The sequence below is a fragment of the Staurois parvus genome, unplaced genomic scaffold (assembly GCF_062004578.1).
Source record: "Staurois parvus isolate SC_StPar_1 unplaced genomic scaffold, SC_StPar_1.0 ptg001321l, whole genome shotgun sequence".
Taxonomy (NCBI): Eukaryota; Metazoa; Chordata; class Amphibia; order Anura; family Ranidae; genus Staurois; species Staurois parvus.
The window spans coordinates 287,708-309,125 of NW_028319117.1; the positions used below are offsets into that span (position 1 = coordinate 287,708).

General features: G+C 41.7%; 1 protein-coding gene across 1 annotated transcript in view; it reads right to left on the reverse strand.

Moving 5' to 3' along the window:
• SCNN1A (sodium channel epithelial 1 subunit alpha) overlaps window positions 1–21,418 on the reverse strand; it is a 153,057-nt gene that overhangs the window by 30,043 nt on the left and 101,596 nt on the right. The window contains exon 9 of the mRNA XM_089661183.1: window positions 10,394–10,472. Coding sequence (XP_089517309.1) covers window positions 10,394–10,472 — 79 coding nt within the window. The remainder of the gene's footprint in view (window positions 1–10,393; window positions 10,473–21,418) is intronic.

Here is a 21,418-nt window from a genome sequence, read left to right on the forward strand (position 1 = left end):
TTATGCTTACGGTCATTGGGAAGAATGCTCCTTATGCTTGTGGTCATTGGGAAGAATGCTCTTTATGCTTGTGGTCATTGGGAAGAATGCTCCTCATGCTTACGGTCATTGGGAAGAATGCTGCTTATGCTTGTGGTCATTGGGAAGAATGCTCCTTATGCTTGTGGTCATTGGGAAGAATGCTCCTCACGCTTGCGGTCATTGGGAAGAATGCTCCTTATGGTTCTGGTCATTGGGAATAATAACTCTTATAGATAGCTAACAAGAAGAATAGTATCAGTGGGAACTTGTCTGAGAGGCAGAAGCTGTTCATTGCTCAAGGAACCCCTAACAACCTCCAGAGGAAACATTGGGTTCCATGAAACCCTAGCTGAGAAACTCAGCTGTACACAATGAGCCTTTTTAAAACAAAGGAGCACAGTAGATAAAGGAAAATATGTGAAAGATGCCTAGAGTGCCACCTGCAGACTGTAAAATATTCATTTGTACAAACAATATTTCAAAGTTGAAGTCTGGGACTTTTAAGAATAGAAAACGGCTTTTGCAGTAATGTATAGCATATGACTTTAGGCACGCGTAATCATGTGCAAGATGGGAAGCCAAGGGACCAGCCCAGAGAGCTGGCAGACATGAGTTTGGCAAACTGAGGATGAATCACTGTGAATGAGGAAATACTGACATGCGTAGGCAGAAAGCTATGACAAGCCCCAGCAGATTATTTTCCTGGCAAATGGCCAGCAGTAAAAACTGCAAAGGGTCCCTGTTATATGAAGTGAAAGAATAAATGTCTTTTTTTGGAATCTTAAGAAATTGTCACCATTATCTTTCCATTATCAAAAAAAAAAAAAAAAAAGTTGATTTGTAAGAACATTATTAAAACAAAATTCCTGGGACTTTCAGGTGCTGCGATAATAAACTACACCTACACTCCAAATCATAAAAAAGTTTCATTTATTATTTAAAAAACTGTATAAAATCATATAAGCCAAGATAATGCTTGAGGATTTTTAGCATATACAACAAGAAATATATACACCTTCACTGGTCCACCTGTCAGCACTTTACAAACTGTCATGTATGGGAGGGTTCTATCATTCATACTTTTTACCATTATTATATATATTTTTTTCATTTTGATTTGTTAGGTTTTTTGTTCAGTTTGGTGTATGTGTGTGTTTTGTTTTACTGTGACACAGAAAATATGCAATAGTAAAAATAACTTTTTTCATTTGCAAATAATTTTGGTTTGCCAAAAGTATAATTTTAGTGTTATTTTAAACAGGAAAAAATATGGAATAAAATATACTTTTTATGTAAAGATAAATACATTAAAAAATAACACTTCTGAAGATAAAAAACAAAACAAAAACACACACACACACACACATCTATCTATCTATCTATCAATCATTTATCTATCTATCATTTATCTATCTATCATTTATCTATCTATCTATCTATCTATCTATCTATCTATCTATCTATCTATCTATCTATCTATCTATCTATCTATCTATCTATCATCTATCTATCTATCTATTATCTATCTATCATTTATCTATCTATCTATCTATCTATCTATCTATCTATTATCTATCTATCTATCTATCTATCTATCTATCTATCTATCTATCTATCTATATAAAATAACACTTCTGAAGATTAAAAAAAAAAACAAAAACATACACACACAAACATATCTATCTATCTATCTATCTATCTATCTATCTATCTATCTATCTATCTTTTTTTTGAGACAGATAACGCTTTATTTTGGTGGTATTTATTCACCGCTGGGATTTTAATTTTTTGTGCTATTTAAATGAAATGTCCAAAAATTTTGAAAAAAAGTGTTTTTTTAATAAAATTTTGCAAATAAATAATAATTCATCATAAATCTTTATTCCGTTTAAAATTTATTCCGTTATATTTTTAGTAAAAAAAAAAATAAAAAAAAAACCTATAATTTTTAAACATTTTTTTTATTTTATTTTTTTAAATTATTATTTTTTTATTATTTTTTTTTTTTTTACATACTGTCACCCTAGCAGTACAGTGTCACCATGGTGACACTGTACTACTTGTGGGGGCTGATGAAGATATATATATTTTTTTTTTACACTGATTGCTTTTACACCCATATAGGATGTAAAAGCAATCATTTCTCTTTCTCTCTGGCTGCATTCTTGCACTCATTGAGAAGTACACCTACAATAAACTACACCTACACTCCAAATCATAAAAAAAGTTTCATTTATTATTTAAAAAACTATAAAATCACATAAGCCAAGATAATGCTTGAGGTTTTTTAGCATATACAACAAGAAATATATACACCTTCACTGTTCCACCTGTCAGCACTTTACAAACTGTCATGTATGGGAGGGTTCTATCATTCATATACTTTTTACCATTATTATATTTTTTTTTTTCATTTTGATTTGTTAGGTTTTTTGTTCAGTTTGGTGTATGTGTGTGTTTTGTTTTACTGTGACACAGAAAATATGCAATACTAAAAATAACTTTTTCATTTGCAAATAATTTTGCTTTGCCAAAAGCATAATTTTAGTGTTATTTTAAAAAGGAAAAAATATGGAATAAAATATACTTTTTATGTACAGGTAAATACATTAAAAAATAACACTTCTGAAGATAAAAAACAAAACAAAAACACACACACACATATCTATATATATCTATATAAAATAACACTTCTGAAGATTAAAAAAGAAAAAAAAAACACCCACCCACACACACATTATCTATCTATATAAAAATAACACTTCTGAAGATTAAAACAAAAACAAAAACACATACACACACAAACATATCTATCTATCTAAAAATAACACTTCTGAAGTTAAAAAAACCCCACAAAAACACACACACACACACACACACATATATATATATATATATATCTGTGTGTGTGTGTGTGTGTGTGTATATCTATGAATGTGTGTGTGTGAGTATATATATATATATATATATATATATATATATATATACTGCTGAAGGTATACATAACATAAATAGATTAAGATAAACATATATTTTTAATTTTGTTATGTCTTTTTGTCTATAGATTAAAAAGAAAATTAAAAAACACAATATTGCCAAAAGAAAACCTAGTAAAAAAAAAATTAAAACCAGGTATTACTTTGTTATCTTAAAGGATAAATTCACCTTTAAAAAAAAATAATAAATGCACTTTTTTTTGCAGGTAAAAAAAAATGTGCATTTACTATTTTTTTTCTTAGGATCCTAGATCGCGGGTGCAATCTCAGGCTCCTGCAGACTGTCGGTGCAGCTGCCTCTGATACAGTCAAGCAGTTGCTTCAGTCCAGGAAGAATCAATGAACTATGAGGACAAGCGCTGGTCCTCATAGTTCATTGAGAGCTACAAGCTGTCAGCCGCAAAGGCTGTCAGTACTTGTAGTGTATTCATTCACAGAACTCCAAATGAAAGATGCAGCCGTGCGGATATGTTTTCTAACAGAAAGTAGAAAATATTGTTTCTTTTCAAAGATGTTGGTCTTTTTTCCTTTATATAATAAAAACAAAAAAAATGGTGATCAAATAATCCAAAAGAAAGCCCTATTTGTGTGAATTGTTTTTTATAAATTTTGTTTGGGTACAGCATTGCATGACCGTACAATTCCCAATTAAAGTAGCGCAGCGCCGAATAGCAAAAAATAGCCTGGTCCAGGGGCGGACTGACCATTTGGAAACTCGGGCACTGCCCGAGGGCCCGGGGTCAGTAGGGGGCCCCATGAGATGCCCCTGGTACCTTTTTCATAGGCTTTTTTGAGTTTAGGCAAGGACACAGGGGCCCCATGATCCCCTATTGCCCGGGGGCCCCATGAGTTGTCAGTCCGCCCCTGGCCTGGTCATGAAGGAGGTAAAACCTTCTGGAGCTGAAGTGGTTAATGGAAACTATCATCCAATAAACAGCCCCAAAGCAGAAATGTTAAAAAATTGTTCTGATTTATAAAGGGTTTACAGGTACCCAGTGGCGGACTGACCATTCGAGCACTCGGGCACTGCCCGAGGGCCCGGGGTCAGTAGGGGGCCCCATGAGATGCCCCTGGTACCTTTCATTGGCTTTTTCATAGGCTTTTTTTGGGTGTTGGCGAGGACACACCCTATTGCCCGGGGGCCCCATGAGTTGTCAGTCCGCCCCTGCAGGTACCAGAGCTGAAGTGGTTCTTTTTTACGTGATTAACGGACAGTTTTATATTTGTACTGTACCGGACGATCATAAATGTCACATAAAACAGGAAGAAGCAGATATAAACTTGCACAAACTTCCTGAAATATGTTGAAGTCATGTGAGGTTGGAAAGTTGCATAGCTTTTTTGCAGAACAGCAGATGCGCCTCGATGTTGGGAAATCAATGGGTCGTTTTTACTTTGTAATGGTGACAGTGACCTGATGGAAAATCAGGAACTAATACACCCCCTCCAAATTTCATATGTCCGCTCCAGTATCTTATGTAAAGACTCCAGAAAAAAATTATATATAGATTAAGAAAAAAAAAATGAAAAAAAAAAAAGTTGTTGGAGCCGACCCCTCTAGAACCTGCCTACCTATTATTTTGGCCATCCATTCTTTTAAAGGACCTACTGTACAGTTTAACCCCTCGCTCTCCTGAGGATTCCCCCCCTTCCTGACCAGGCCATTTTTTTTTGCGTTACGGCGCTGCGTTACTTTAATTGACAATTGAGCGGTCATGCAACGCTGCACCCAAATGAAATTTACGTCCTTTTTTTCCCACAATTTTTTTTCGGTGGTATTTGATCAGCCGTGTGTTTTGTAATTTTTGCGCTATAAAAAAAAAATGACCGACAATTTTGAGAAAAAAAACTATATTTTTGACTTTTTGCTATTAAACATGTTCAGTGAAAAAAATTTCATCATAAATTTAGAACAAAATGTATTCTGCTCCATGTCTTTCCAAAAAAAAAAAAATAGGAGGGCATTTTTCCCACTGACCACCAATGTAAGGGGTATTCTTCCCACTGACCACCAATGTAAGGGGTATTCTTCCCACTGACCACCAATGTAAGGAGCATTCCTCCCACTGATCACCAATGTAAGGGACATTCTTCCCACTGACCTCCAATGTAAGGGACATTCTTCCCACTGACCACCAATGTAAGGGGTATTCTTCCCACTGACCACCAATGTAAGGGACATTCTTCTCACTGATCACCAATGTAAGGAGCATTCCTCCCACTGATCACCAATGTAAGGGAAATTCTTCCCACTGATCACCAATGTAAGGGACATTCTTCCCACTGACCTCCAATGTAAGGGACATTCTTCCCACTGACCACCAATGTAAGGGACATTCTTCCCACTGATCACCAATGTAAGGGACATTCTTCCCACTGACCACCAATGTAAGGGACAGTCTTCCCACTGATCCCCAATGTAAGGGACATTCTTCTCACTGACCCCCAATGTAAGGGACATTCTTCCCACTGATCACCAATGTAAGGGACATTCTTCCCACTGATCAACAATGTAAGGGACATTCATCCCACTGACCACCAATGTAAGGGACAGTCTTCCCACTGATCACCAATGTAAGGGACATTCTTCCCACTGATCACCAATGTAAGGGACATTCTTCCCACTGATCACCAATGCAAGGGACATTCTTCCCACTGACCACCAATGTAAGGGACAGTCTTCCCACTGACCACCAATGTAAGGGACATTCTTCCCACTGACCACCAATGTAAAGGACAGTCTTCCCACTGACCACCAATGTAAGGGACAGTCTTCCCGCTGACCACCAATGTAAGGGACAGTCTTCCCGCTGACCACCAATGTAAGAGGTGTTCTTCTCACTGACCAGCAATGTAAAAGGTAATCTTCCCACTGACCACCAATGTAAAGGGAGTTCTTTTCATTGATTTCCAATGTAAGGGGCATTCTTCCCACTGACCACCAATGTAAGGGATGATCTTCCCACTGACCACCAATGTAAGGGGCATTCTTCCCACTGACCACCAATGTAAGGGACATTCTTCCCACTGATCACCAATGTAAGGGGCATTCTTCCCACTGACCACCAATGTAAGGGACATTCTTCCCACTGATCACCAATGTAAGGGGCATTCTTCCCACTGATCACCAATGTAAGGGACATTCTTCCCACTGATCACCAATGTAAGGGACATTCTTCCCACTGACCACCAATGTAAGGGGCATGCTTCCCATTCTCCACCAATGTAAGGGACATTCTTCCCACTATGAATGAACTGGTTTTATAAGATGTTCCCTGAGACCTGGGCCGTGGATAAAGGGGTACCACCAGTCCTCTTGTATAAGGCCCAGGCAGCTGGGTGAATTGGATGTGGGCAGGGAGGGTGATCGGCATGGCGGGGGGCAATTACTGTAACCGATCCCCTGTATGGCTCTCTCTGCAGCAGCTGAAAGCCGGCTTCTTCCCTTTCCCTCCCGCTGTCTTTCAGCTGCTGCAGAGAGAGCCATACAGGGGATCGGTTACAGTAATTGCCCCCCCCGGGTGCACTCATCACCCTCCCTGTACACCATACATTTCTGCCTGCTACCCCCGCCCCTGTAATGTTTCCGGCTTCCCTCCTCTCATTCCCACCTATAGCTGCAAGCTCACAAAAGGATCCTTCAGGATGGAGAGTGGGGGAAGGGTCTGGTAAATATGTCACATTTACCAGACCCTTCCTTTCCTGAAGGAACACAATGAGTGATTGGCACTAATCAATCACTGTGTTCATTCGTAATTGAAGCATAGTAAACTGTGTTTTCTTGTGGGAATGGGGAGGAGGGCTTGTCAAGTTGGCTGTATGCACAGCAGAGCCATACAAAGCAGTGTGCTTACAGTGTAAACCCCCGGTCACTTACAGTGAATTCGCACGATTTCAAAGTCGAGGGACATGTCGATTTCAGGTGTGATTTGGAAAGAATTTATTTGCAAATTATGGTGGAAAATAAGTATTTGATGTAAACCAATGAATTTACACATATTGGGATTTTTTTCAAGCAAAGACACGGAGCAAAATACATTTATGATGAAATTTGATTTTTTTATTGAAATTTTAAATCACTGTATTGGTGTCATTGGGGATGTCAGTGACACCAAGTCAGTTCCCCCCAGTGTCAGAATGCCTGCCGCAGTCCCTTTATTACCCTAGGTTCATATCTGTGTGGGTGGTGCCTCTGCGCATCCGCACGAAAATCTGTGCAGCCGCACCTCCCGCACAGAGAAATGCGGACCCGCGGGCGGGTGCCATTTGTTCTAATAGCACGCCGCCCGCACTGGAAAACGCAACTGTACTGGGAACCGAGGCTGCGTTTTCCAAAGAAGTGCCGGGACTTCTTCCCTGCATGTCACGGGCACAGGAGTCCATTCAAATGAATGGGCTCTCAGGACTGTGCAAAACGCGGACCGCACAGCCGCATAGATGTGAACCGGGGAAGTCGCTGATCGCCGCCATTACTAGTAAACAAAAAGATAAAATAAAAAATCCCAGTATCTATACCGCCATTTGTAAATGCTATAATTTTAACATAAACCAATTAATTTACACGAATTTGGATTTTTTTCAGCAAAGATACGGAGCCGAATACATTTTGGTCTAAATTTGTGAAGAAATTTTATTTTTAAAATTTTTTACTGGACATGTTTAACCTCTTCACGCCGGCCGCACACAAATGTGCGGCCTCCCGGCGTCTGGGCCTAGATGCCGAGTGGCCGCACATTTGCGATCTATTAAAAAAGGACACATGTGCCGAGAGCGCGCGTCCTGCACACATGTCCGGTACTCACGGAAAGGTCCCCATCTGACCTTTCCCGATCATGTGACCACATGACTCTGAAGCCTGCCCCGCCTCCCGGCTTCTGGAACCCTTAAAGGGCAGAGAGGCGCCGGCGTGAAGGGGTTAATAGCAAAAAGTCAAAAATGTAGTTTTTTTCTCAAAATTGTGTCATTTTTTTTTATAGCGTAAAAAAATAAAAATAAAAAAACGCACAGGCGATCAAATATCACCAAATGAAAGCTCAATTTGTGGGAAAAAAGGGACATAAATTTAATTTTGGTGCAGCGTTGCATGACCGTGTAATTGTCAGTTAAAGTAACGTACTGCCTTATCCAGGGGCTGACTGACAACTCATGGGGCCCCTGGGCAATAGGGGATCATGGGGCTCGTGTCCTTGCCCAAACTCAAAAAAGCCTATGAAAAAGGTACCAGGGGCATCTCATGGGGCCCCCTACTGACCCCGGGCCCTCGGGCAGTGCCCGAGTTTCCAAATGGTCAGTCCACCACTGGCCTTATCGCAAAAAAAAAAATAGCCTGGTCAGGAAGGGGCGGTAAATCCTCAGGAGATCGGGGGGGGGGGGGGGGATTGGGGGGTTGGGGGGTTAAGCAGCATTTGCATTGACTTTTATGCAGAAAAAAAAGCAGGAGCCAACAAAAGCCCACGAAGAAAGGCCGTCATGGTGTGGGAAGCCGGGAGGATGTCATGTACTATAAACATTTTGGGGAATCGAGCTGCAGGACAATTACTCCCTCACTGTGACCTTGGGGGGAGGTGAGGAAAACACAAACTACAGCCGGGAAAGTAAACCATTTGGAGTATCTAGCTGTGTAGGAAGTCAGCATACCAGTGACCCTTCCAGATTTAACTATGAATTGTAAGTGGAGTTGACTTTTAGTCCTCATGTACACGGGACATTTCTACAGCGGATGTTTTTGGCTTTAGACATTTTTTTCCTATAGCCAGTAAACCCCCCAGCATGTTATCCAGGGACGGACTGACCATTCGGAAACTCGAGCACTGCCCAAGGGCCCGGGGTCAGTAGGGGGCCCCATGAGATGCCCCTGGTACCTTTTTCATAGGTTTTTTTGAGTTTGGGCAAGGACACAGGGGCCCCATGATCCCTTATTGCCCGGGGGCCCCATGAGTTGTCAGTCCGCCCCTGGTTCCCCCCCAGTGTCAGAATGCCCGCTGCAGTCCCACTATAAGTCGCTGATCGCCGCCATTACTAGTAAAATAAGAAAAAAATCCCAGTAACTATACCGCCATTTGTAAACGCTATAACTTTCACGTAAACCAATTAATTTACCCGTATTGGGATTTTTTTTTAGCAAAGACACGGAGGAGAATACATTTATGATGAAATTGCATTTTTAATTGAAATTTTAAATCACTGTATTGGTGTCACCGGGGATGTCAGTGACACCAAGTCAGTCCCCCCCCAGTGTCAGAATGCCGGCCGCAGTCCCGCTATAAGTCGCTGATCGCCGCCATTACTAGTAGAAAAAAAAAAATCCCAGTATCTATACCGCCATTTGTAGACGCTATAAAAAACTTTCACGTAAACCAATTAATTGACACTTATTGGGATTCTTTTAGCAAAGACATGGAGCAGAATACATTTTGGCCTAAATTTTTGGCGACATTTGATTTTTTTACATTTTTTTCAGGACATGTATAATAGCAAAAAGTCCAAAATATTGTTTTTTTTCCTCAAAATTGTCGGTCTTTTTTGTTTATAGTGCAAAAAAAAAAAACAGGCAATCAAATACCACTGAAAGAAAGCTCCATTTGTGGGAAAGAAAAGGACATAAATTTAATTTGGGTGCAGCGTTGCATGACCGCGCAATTGTCAGTTAAAGTAACACAGCGCCGTATCGCTAAGAAATGGCCTGGTCAGGAAGGGGGGGGGGAATCTTCTGGAGGGTGAGGGGTAACAAACCAAGCTGAAGTCAGAAGCTGATTGGCTCCCATGCACAGCTGCACCAGATTTTGTATTCTCCAGTGTTATGCCGGCCATAGACGGTTCGAAAGAAAAATCGTCCGATTTTCGCACTGTTAGTGGGTTAATTGGTCGGCTGATTTTCGCACTGTTAGTGGGTTAATTGGTCGGCTGATTTTCGCACTGTTAGTGGGTTAATTGGTCGGCTGATTTTCGCACTGTTAGTGGGTTAATTGGTCGGCTGATTTTTGCACTGTTAGTGGGTTAATTGGTCGGCCGATTTTCGTTTTTTTTTGCAATTTTAGATTATCGGGCATGTTGGAAAACAGCCGATTTTCGCGGCAATGATGGCCAAATCGGCTGATCGTTTTAACGATAAAAAATCTGTGCATGAGCCGTGACCTGCAAGGGACAGAAGTTTGGCTGTTCTATGGGGTGAACTTTATGATTTAGTCGGCCAATTTTTTTAATCGTTGGTGGTAACGTCGGCTTAACGAACGACCGATTTTTCGTTTATCGTTCAAAAAATCGGCCGATGTTTGACCCATCTATGGCCTGCATTAGTAAATCAACCCCGCTGAGGCTTTTCAAAAAGATTAAGAACAAATCGGATCCCCAACACACACACACACCAGGATACTTACAGGCACGGCTTGCGGCATTTGGTAAAACAGCCCAAATCATCTGAGTTGAATTCATTCCTCAGTCTATAGTAGCAGTGACCTTTTAGGAGAAAAAAAAAAACAATAGATGAGATTAAAAATTGTATTAAACCCAAAACAAAAAAATGTCATATATTGCAGCTTACCAATCGTTAGATGTGGTGGCTGCTTTAGTTTTCTTTTTTTTTTTTAAGCTTTTTTTCCCCTCTGTTTTCACCCGGTGATGAGGCTAGTAACACATCTCCTGTATTGGAGCGCCCCCATTCTGGATGAAGGATAACCCAATGCGGCATTATGGGCATATGTTCTCCGGTAATTCGAAGTACTGGGTATTTCTGGTAGCTTTGGTGGCAGATTGGAGCAGCAGGGCAGTGCAGGCAAGGTGGGTGTAACCTACCCATGATGCCACTAGGAAAATGGTTAGGACATCATGAAGAATGCCATCATAACAGTAGAAGGGGGTCCCACCAACCACCCAGCCCACATCTAGTACAGCTGGGCTTCTAAGTCCCAAAGGACCCTTGTGTAGCTGAACAGTCTGGGCAAATGTTGTGTCTGCCCCTGTAAGGCACCCAATGCTGCATTATGTCCCCCCATAATTGGAAGAACCTGGTATTTGAGAGTTTTTTATGGCATACTGGGGCAGTGAAGGCAAGGTGGGTGCAACCTACACATGGTGCCACTAGGATAATGGTTAGGACATTATGAAGAATGTCATCATCAGGGGCAAACTGACAACTCATGGGGCCCCCCGGGCAATAGGGGATCATGGGGCCCCTGTGTCCTTGCCCAAAGTCAAAAAAGCCTATGAAAAAGATACCAAGGGCATCTCATGTGGCCCCCTACTGACCCCAGGCCCTCGGGCAGTGCCCGAGTTTCCAAATGGTCAGTCTGCCCCTGGTCATCATGACCGTAGAAGGGGGTCCCAGCAACTACTCAACCCACATCTAGTACAGCTGGGCTTCTAAGTCCCAAAGGACCCTTGTGTAGCTGCACAGTCTGGGCAAATGTTGTGTCTGGCCCTGTAAGGCACCCAGTGCTGCATTATGGGCACGTGTTCCCCCATAATTGGAAGAACCTGGTATTTGAGAGTTTTTTATGGCATACTGGGGCAGTGAAGGCAAGGTGGGTGCAACCTACCCGTGGTGCCACTAGGATAATGGTTAGGACATCATGAAGAATGCCATCATCAGGGGCAGACTGACAACTCATGGGGCCCCCCGGGCAATAGGGGATCATGGGGCCCCTGTGTCCTTGCCCAAACTCAAAAAAGCCTATGAAAAAGGTACCAGGGGCATCTCATGTGGCCCCCTACTGACCCCGGGCCCTCGGGCACTTTCCAAATGGTCAGTCCGCCCCTGGTCATCATGACCATAGAAGGGGGTCCCAGCAACTACTCAGCCCACATCTAGTACAGCTGGGCTTCTAAGCCCCAAGGGACCCTTGTGTAGCTGAACAGTCTGGGCAAATGTTGTGCCTGGCCCTGAAAGGCACCCAATGCTGCATTATGGGCACGTATTCCCCCATAAATGGAAGAACCTGGTATTTGAGAATTTTTCATGGCATACTGGGGCAGAGCAGGCAAGGTGGGTGTAACCTATCCATGGTGCCACTAGGATAATGGTTAGGACATCATGAAGAATACCATCATAACAGTAGAAGGGGGTCCCACCAACCACCCAGCCCACATCTAGTACAGCTGGGCTGCTAAGTCCCAAAGGACCCTTGTGTAGCTGAACAGTCTGGGCAAATGTTGTGTCTGGCCCTGTAAGGCACCCAATGCTGCATTATGTCCCCCCATAAATGGAAGAACCTGGTATTTCTGAGAGTTTTATGGCATACTGGGGCAGTGAAGGCAAGGTTGGGGCAACCTACCCATGGTGCCATTAGGATAATGGTTAGGACATTATGAAGAATGTCATCATCAGGGGTGGACTGACAACTCATGGGGCCCCCGGGCAATAGGGGATCATGGGGCCCCTGTGTCCTTGCCCAAACTCAAAAAAGCCTATGAAAAAGGTACCAGGGGCATCTCATGTGGCCCCCTACTGACCCCAGGCCCTCGTGCAGTGCCCGAGTTTCCAAATGGTCAGTCCGCCCCTGGTCATCATGACCGTAGAAGGGGGTCCCAGCAACTACTCAGCCCACATCTAGTACAGCTGGGCTTCTAAGTCCCAAAGGACCCTTGTGTAGCTGCACAGTCTGGGCAAATGTTGTGTCTGCCCCTGTAAGGCACCCAATGCTGCATTATGGACATGTGTTCCCCCATAATTGGAACAACCTGGTATTTGGGAGTTTTTTTATGGCATATTGGGGCAGTGCAGGCAAGGTGGGTGCAACCTACACATGGTGCCACTAGGATAATGGTTAGGACATCATGAAGAATGCCATCATGACAGTAGAAGGGGGTCCCACCAACCACCCAGCCCACATCTAGTACAGCTGGGCTTCTAAGCCCCAAAGGACCCTTGTGTAGCTGAACAGTCTGGGCAAATGTTGTGTCTGGTCTCTGTAAGCCACCCAATGCTGCATTATGGGCATGTATTCCCCCATAAATGGAAGAACCTGGTATTTGAGAGTTTTTTATGGCATACTGGGGCAGTGAAGGCAAGGTGGGTGCAACCTACACATGGTGCCATTAGGATAATGGTTAGGACATTATGAAGAATGTCATCATCAGGGGCGGACTGACAACTCATGGGGCTCCCCGGGCAATAGGGGATCATGGAGCCCCTGTGTCCTTGCCCAAACTCAAAAAAGCCTATGAAAAAGATACCAGGGGCATCTCATGTGGCCCCCTACTGACCCCAGGCCCTCGAGCAGTGCCCGAGTTTCCAAATGGTCAGTCCGCCCCAGGTCATCATGACCGTAGAAGGGGGTCCCAGCAACTACTCAGCCCACATCTAGTACAGCTGGGCTTCTAAGTCCCAAAGGACCCTTGTGTAGCTGCACAGTCTGGGCAAATGTTGTGTCTGGCCCTGTAAGGCACCCAATGCTGCATTATGGGCATGTATTCCACCATAAATTATTTAACGGAACCGGAACCCAGACCGCATTGAGTTTTTCCGTTATAGCACAACTTCCCCTGTCCGAACACCATCCATGGACCACGCCCTTGAAATCCCTCAGGAAAAAGACAGCACCCAGCTCTTAAAACATAAATGGAAGAACCTGGTATTTGAGAATTTTGCATGGCATACTGGGGCAAAGCAGGCAAGGTGGGTGCAACCTACCCATGGTGCCACTTGGATAATGGTTAGGACATTATGAAAAATGCCATCATGACAGTAGAAGGGGGTCCCGGCAACCACTCAGCCCACATCTAGTACAGCTGGGCTTCTAAGTTCCAAAGGACCCTTGTGTAGCTGCACAGTCTGGGCAAATGTTGTGTCTGCCCCTGTAAGGCACCCAATGCTGCATTATGGGCACGTGTTCCCCCATAATTGGAAGAACCTGGTATTTTTTTATGGCATACTGGGGCAGAGCAGGCAAGGTGGGTGCAACCTACCAATGTTGGCACTATAATGTGAAGTTCATTTGAATATCATGGTAACAAAAAAAAATTTGCTTTAACCCCCTTCTTATTGGCTGCTTGCTTTCAGAAAGCTTCTACTGTTTTTGTCTCCTTTGTTGGAGTGAAAGACATTAGAGGAGGAAGTGGTTGGTGCAGCCGGAATTCTATCTTAAAAAACATTGATGGGCAAGGAATCCTGACCATGGCATCCTTTCTTCTCAACACAAGGGTTAGTGGTTTGTATATACCGCGGTTTACTGCAAAAGGGGCCCTTCTGCACTACGAGTCTGAAATTGGTTTCTTTTTGGGTGGTTATGGTATACTTCGAGTTTATGGTTTTATGGGGAAAGAGCTCATTTTGATTGCGGAAGAAGACCGATACATAACCACCTGACTTGAACCTATTTGAACCCCTCTAGTCTGGTTTTGGTCAACTGCACAGCACAGAAACCACCTTAGTCAAGACCTTCTGTTAGCTTCCGAATCCGGCTCACTAACTATTCTTCATCTACTGGATCTTAGTTCTGCCTTTGATCATGTAGACCACAATCTTTTACTCTCTTGCCTAGAAAACATATTTAAAGTCTAAGAATTGGCTTTGGGAACTGACAGGGACATCACCAGTGACACTAATACAGTTGTCAGTGATAATATTATACACTGTCAGTGTACTAATGACCCTGGCTGGGAGGGGGTTAACATCTTGGGGTAATCAAGAGGTTAAATGTGTGCCTAACAAGTGTTAATGCGTGTATTAAGTGCTGCTTGTTACTAAAAATCTCTTTGTTCCTTCTCCCTGCTTTGCAGGGAGAAGAAACACAGCGATACTTTCCTCTGCACAGAGCCCTGTGTTGTTTGTCAGCACAGGGCTCTGGGCTGTGATTGGACACAGCTGACCAGCAGGTCCCAGCAATGAATCACTGGGTGGGACCTGCTGACAAAAATCCTGCTGTGTCTAATCATAGTCAGCTGGCAAGGGCACACACCCTGTACCCGGAAGAGGCCAGCAATGTACAGCTATATCGTTGTGCCCGTACAGGACGCCCATCTGCAGTACATTGCATGTGGATAGTCCTGAAGTCATTAAGGCACAAAAAAAGAAGAAAAGTTCCTCTAAGTGCAGTATGAAGGTATAATGGAGTATCAAATATATCAACAAGCTTCCTTTAGGCTTTTACCATGTGAGTGTTTTTACATTGTTCCTGAATAAATGTCACATTGTTCCTGAATAAATGTTACATTGTTCTTGAACAAATGTCATGTGAGTGTTTTTACATTGTTCCTGAATAAATGTTACATTGTTCCTGAATAAATGTCCTTTATACTGCACTTAGAGGCGCTGTTCTTGAATAAATGTCCTTTATACTGCACTTAGAGGCGCTGTTCCTGAATAAATGTTCTTTATACTGCACTTAGAGGCGCTGTTCCTGAATAAATGTCCTTTATACTGCACTTAGAGGCGCTGTTCCTGAATAAATGTCCTTTATACTGCACTTTGAGGCGCTGTTCCTGCATAAATGTCCTTTATACTACACTTAGAGGCGCTGTTCCTGAATATATGTCCTTCATACTACACTTAGAGGCGCTGTTCCTGAATATATGTCCTTCCTACTGCACTTAGAGGCGCTGTTCCTGAATAAATGTCCTTTATACTGCACTTAGAGGCGCTGTTCCTGAATAAATGTCCTTTATACTGCACTTAGAGGCGCTGTTCCTGAATAAATGTCCTTTATACTGCACTTAGAGGCGCTTTTCTTCTTCTTTTGTGTCTTCACCCAGAGCCTGCTACAGCCTCAAGTGCTATAAAGTTCTGTAATGGACTTACTTATGAATGGACTCTATTATGTAGTTTTTCCTTTGTTTCTTGGCATTATGATTTGGGGAATTTCTTTGTTCTGATTTTTTGGTTCTTTGTCTGACATGGTTCAGAAACTAGCAACTTGAGGGCTTAAAGTCAACTTTTGCCTATGTAGGGCACAGCAACAGGTTCACTTTATTACAGACATCCTCAGCAGCTTCTGCGTACTGCACCTACAATATTTAGGTTCAACTCAACTGCTGAGAGAAAAGTTCAGGTCAACTGCTGAGAGCAAAGAGACCCTGGGATCCTGATGCTAAACGAAACAGTGGGGGAGTAATTTAAAGTAATTTAAAACACCGGCTCGCTTTTAAAGAAAACAAGGTCAATGAGGTCTATTTTATTTATCATGTATGTTTTTAGAATGACGTTTTATGTGTTTATTGTATTTATTTATTCATTTTTATATATAACTGACAAGGGATCCCTAAAGCACTATGGGCCCACTAAGGGAGGAGTCACCGCAATGGGTCATAGATTTGTGTGTGCAAATTTCAGCTTGAGCTGCTGAACGTTGTAAAACCACAGGCTTCGGACAACAAAGCAGCAAAGGAGACAGGCAAACCATTTAGAAAGGAGCAGAGAGCTCCACCTGCTGGCTCAGAATAAAAATAAGAATATTTATAAAACATATATATATATATATATATATATATATTCCTTTTATATATATATATATATATATATATATATATATATATATATAGATATTCCTTTTATATATATAGATATATATATATAGATATAAATATATAAAAAAAATAAAAAAATATATACACACACGTATTATATTTCTTTTATATATATATTTTAAAGTAAAAAAAAATTATATATTTTATATATTTTCTTTTTTATGGTTGAACTGGATGGACTTTTGTCTTTTTTGAGCCAGACTAACTATGTAACCATGTAATTGGGCTGTACATTTTTGTATATATATATAAAAAAACTACATTTTATATATATATATATATATATATATATATATATATATATATATACATACATACATACATACATATATATACAGTTGCAAGAAAAAGTATGTGAACCTCTTGGGATTATGTGGAGTTTTGCATGAATTGGGCATAAAATGTGCTCTGAACGTCATCTAAGTCACAACAATAGAAGAGCACAGTCTGCTGAACATAATACTACACAAACATTAGATGTTGCCATGGTTTAATTGCACATAACATGTAAACATTCACAGTGCAGGGAGGAAAAAGTATGTGAACCTTTGGACTTAATAACTGGTTGACCCTCCTTTGGCAGCAATAACCTCAACCAAACGTTTCCTGTAGTTGCAGATCAGACCTGCACAACGATCTGGAGTCATTTTGGACCACTCCTCTTCACAAAACTGTTTCAGTGTAGCAATATTCTTGGGATGTCTGGTGTGAATCGCACTCTTAAGGTCATGCCACAGCATTTCAATCAGGTTGGGGTCAGGACTCTGACTGGGACACTCCAGAAGGCGTATTCTGTGCTGCTGCAGCCATTGTTTTGTTGAATTACTTGTATGCTTTGGGTCATTGTCCTGTTGCATCACCCATCCTCTGCGGAGCTTCAGTTGGCGGACAGATGGTCGTACGTTTTCCTGCAAAATGTCTTGATAAACTCTGGAATTCATTTTCCCATCAATGACAACAATCCGTCCAGGCCCTGAGGCAGCAAAGCAGCCCCAAACCATGATGCTCCCTCCGCCATGTTTTACAGTAGGGATGAGGTTTAGATGTTGGTGTGCTGGGCCTTTTTTTCTCCACACATAGTGTTGTGTGTTCTTCCCAAACAACTCAATCTTGGTTTCATCTGTCCACAGTATATTTTGCCAGTAGTGCTGTGGAACATCCAGGTGCTCTTTTGCAAGCTTCAAACGTGCTGCAATATTCTTTTTGGACAGCAATGGCTTCCTCCGTGGTGTCCTCCCATGTACTCCATTCTTGTTTAATGTTTTCCTTATTGTAGATGTGTCAACAAAAATGTTAGCATGTGCCAGAGATTTCTGTAGGTCTTCAGCTGACACTCTGGGATTCTTCTTTACCTCATGCAGCATTCTGCGCTGTGCTCTTGCAGTCATTTTTACAGGACGACCACGCCTAGGGAGAGTAGCAACAGTGCTAAACTTTCTCCATTTGTAGACAGTCTGTCTTACCATGGACACATGAACATCAAGGCTTTTGGAGATACTTTTGTAACCCTTTCCAGCTTCATGCAAGTCGACAATTCTTGATCGTAGGTCTTCTGAGAGCTCTTTTCTGCGAGGCATGGTTCACAACAGACAGTGCTTCTTGAAACCAGTAAACCCAAAACAGGTGTGTGTTTTTTAAGGGCAGGACAGCTGTCAGAAACACATCCAATATCATCACACTGATTGGAGTCAAGGTTGGCTCACTCCTGGCTCCAATTAGCTCTGGGAGAAGTCATTAAGCTAGGGCCTCACATACTTTTTCCTCCCTGCACTGTGAATGTTTACATGTTATGTGCAATTAAACCATGGCAACATCTAATGTTTGTGTAGTATTATGTTCAGCAGACTGTGTTCTTCTATTGTTGTGACTTAGATGACATTCAGAGCACATTTTATGCCCAGATCATGCAAAACTCCACGTAATCCCAAGGGGTTCACATACTTTTTCTTGCAACTGTATATACACACACACACATACATACATACATACATACATATATATACACACACACACACATACATACATACATATACACATACACAGTGCTCAGCATAAATGAGTACACCCCTTTTGAAAATCAAAATTTTGACAAAACTGAGTTTAACCCTCCCAGTCACATCAAAGCCGATTATGAAAGTGAAAGATTATGCAGTGAAGTTGCACAATTTCAAAATCGTGTGACCTACCGACTTCAGTTGCGATTTGCAAGACATCTGACACAGATGTGTATGCAAATCACAACAAAAGTAGTGCATGCGCTACTTTAGAAATCGGTGCGACTCTGACCAAGTTGGAACCGCACCAATATGACAGCTCTAATAGCGGACAATAGGGTGCGTCTCGGCATACGATTTGCAAGTTGCATGGCATGCAAATCGCACCCGAAGTGACCGAGGTGTAATAAACATTTGTTTGGCTCATTACATGAAAGGAAGGTTAATAATATAACTTAAGATGACAAAATCTTCAGTTTTACTCAAATGAGTTGATGCAAAAATGAATCCACCCCACAACAAAAACTCCTCCATCTAGTATTTTATACGACCTCCATGATTTGTAAGGACGGCACCGAGTCTTCTAGGCATGGGATGAACAAGTTGGAGACATATTGCAACATCGATCTCTTTCCATTCTTCAAGAACGACCTGTTTTAGATCCTGGATGCTGGATGGAGAGTGATGCTTAACTTGTCTCTTCAGAATTCCCCATAGATGTTCAGTTGGGTTCAGTTTAGGAGACATACTTGGCCACTGAATCACTCTCACCCGGTTCTTCTTCAGAGATGCAACAGTGGCCTTAGATGTGTGTTTTGGATCATTGTCATGCTGGAAAAGTGCGTGATGACCGAGGGCACGGAGTGATGGGAGCATATTCTTTTTCAAGAGCAGTACATCTGTGAATTCATGACGCCATAAATGAAATGCAGGCCCCTAACACCAGCAGCACTCATGCAGCCCCACAGAAGGACACTGCCACCACCATGTTTCACAGTAGGCACCATGCATTTTTGTTTGTACTCCTCACCTTTGCGTCACCATACAATTTTGAAGCCATCAGCTCCAAAAACATTTATCTTGTTCTCATCATTCCAGAGTACAGAGTCCCAGTAGTCTTCTTCTGTTTCAGCATGGGCCCTGGCAATTTCTAGGTGGGCTTTTTTGTGCATGGGCTTCGTGGACGACACCCATGCATGCCATTCCTCTGCAGTGTACGCCATATTGTGCCACGGGAAACAATCACCCCAGTTTGGCTTTCTACGTGTTTACCTAACTGCAGTGAACTTGCAAGCAGGGATGGACTGACGATTTGGAAACTTGGACACTGCCCGAGGGCCCGGGGTCAGTAGGGGGCCCCATGAGATGCCCCTGGTACCTTTTTCATAGGCTTTTTTGAGCTTGGGCAAGGACACAGGGGCCCCATGATCCCCTATTGCCCGGCGGCTCCATGAGTTGTCAGTCCGCCCCTGCTTGCAAGACAATTTTCTTCAACCCTTCTCATCAGAAGACGCTCCTTTTGAGATGTTAATCTCCGTGGATGGCCTGGACACCTCTGTGAGATGGTTGCAGTTCCATCTTTGTTACATTTTTGTATCAAATTTTCTCCAGTATTCTGACTGATAACTAAAGCATTGCTGATCTTCTTGTAGCCTTTATCTTTCTTGTGCAAAGAAATTATTTTTTATTCTTGTGACATTTCTCCTCCATGTGGTGCCATTGCTGACAGCATGAAATGGGCGGAGTTCCTTGTTAAGTAACGCCCTTTTATAATCACCTGTCTGCTGGACACCTGTTTAATGAATAATTAGATGCACCTGTAACGGGACGTTTTGAGAACACTGGTAACGTTAGCTGTGTAAAGTCACGTTAAAAACATTTTTTTCAAGCTTTTTTTAGCGTTTTTGCATTAGCGTTTAGCGGAGTTTTTCCGTGTTTTCCATGTTTGCATTTTGTAGCAGTTTTTTTACCCCCCCAAGGGTTGACAAAAGGCCAAAAACACCGGTTTGCGGCAGTTTACCGCATTTTTCAGTGTTAGAGAGTTTTTACAGCTGAAAAACTTCTCTAGAAACCCACTAGTTTGGGTTTTTTTTCCAGCCAAAAAAACTTCCTGCCAAAAAACATTGATTACAGCATATGTGTGCATGGACACATAGGATAACATGCTGGGGGGTTTATTGACTATAGAAAAAAAACATCAAACGCCAAAAAACAGCCGCTGTAAAAAAAGGCATGAGGGCTAAGACTTTCATTGCTGTGTATTCATGGTCTTGAATGAATTTGTTAGGAACAATACTTTTTTGTGTGCAAATGAACAAATCTTGTTTGCAATCGACGGCCGGCATTTGTGGGAGGATTTTGTAGTATCGTGTCCCATAGAAAATGTGCATTCAGAAAGGAAAGATTTTCTGACAAATCTGTTGGGGTGTACTCATTTATGCTGAACAGTGTGTGTGTGTGTGTGTATATATATATATATATATATATATATATATATATATATGTAGTGTGTAAAAATAATATAATATATATATATATATATATATATAATAATTATAATGCTTTTTTTTTAAATAGTACACATTTACTATATGTAGAAATAATATAATATATATATAAATAATATAATAATTATATATATATATATATTATAGTATAATAATTATAATTATGTTTTTTGAAATAGTACAAATTTACTATAGTTTCATTTAAAGGCTTAGTATTTTGGTAAATGCTGAAGGGATGACGTTATAGGAAACAAATAATAGATACGGTAATGAGCTCTGTGACATCCAGTTTCCATTCCTGTGCGCCTTAAATAAGTACTTAGTTGTAGTTTATATATATTATTTGGTGTGGGTTTAGGACCGTGCTCTCTTCTGCCCCATGTATTTCTGTAGAAAAAAAAATGTACTGTATTGCGTTCTGCCCACTTCAATTTTTTGGCAG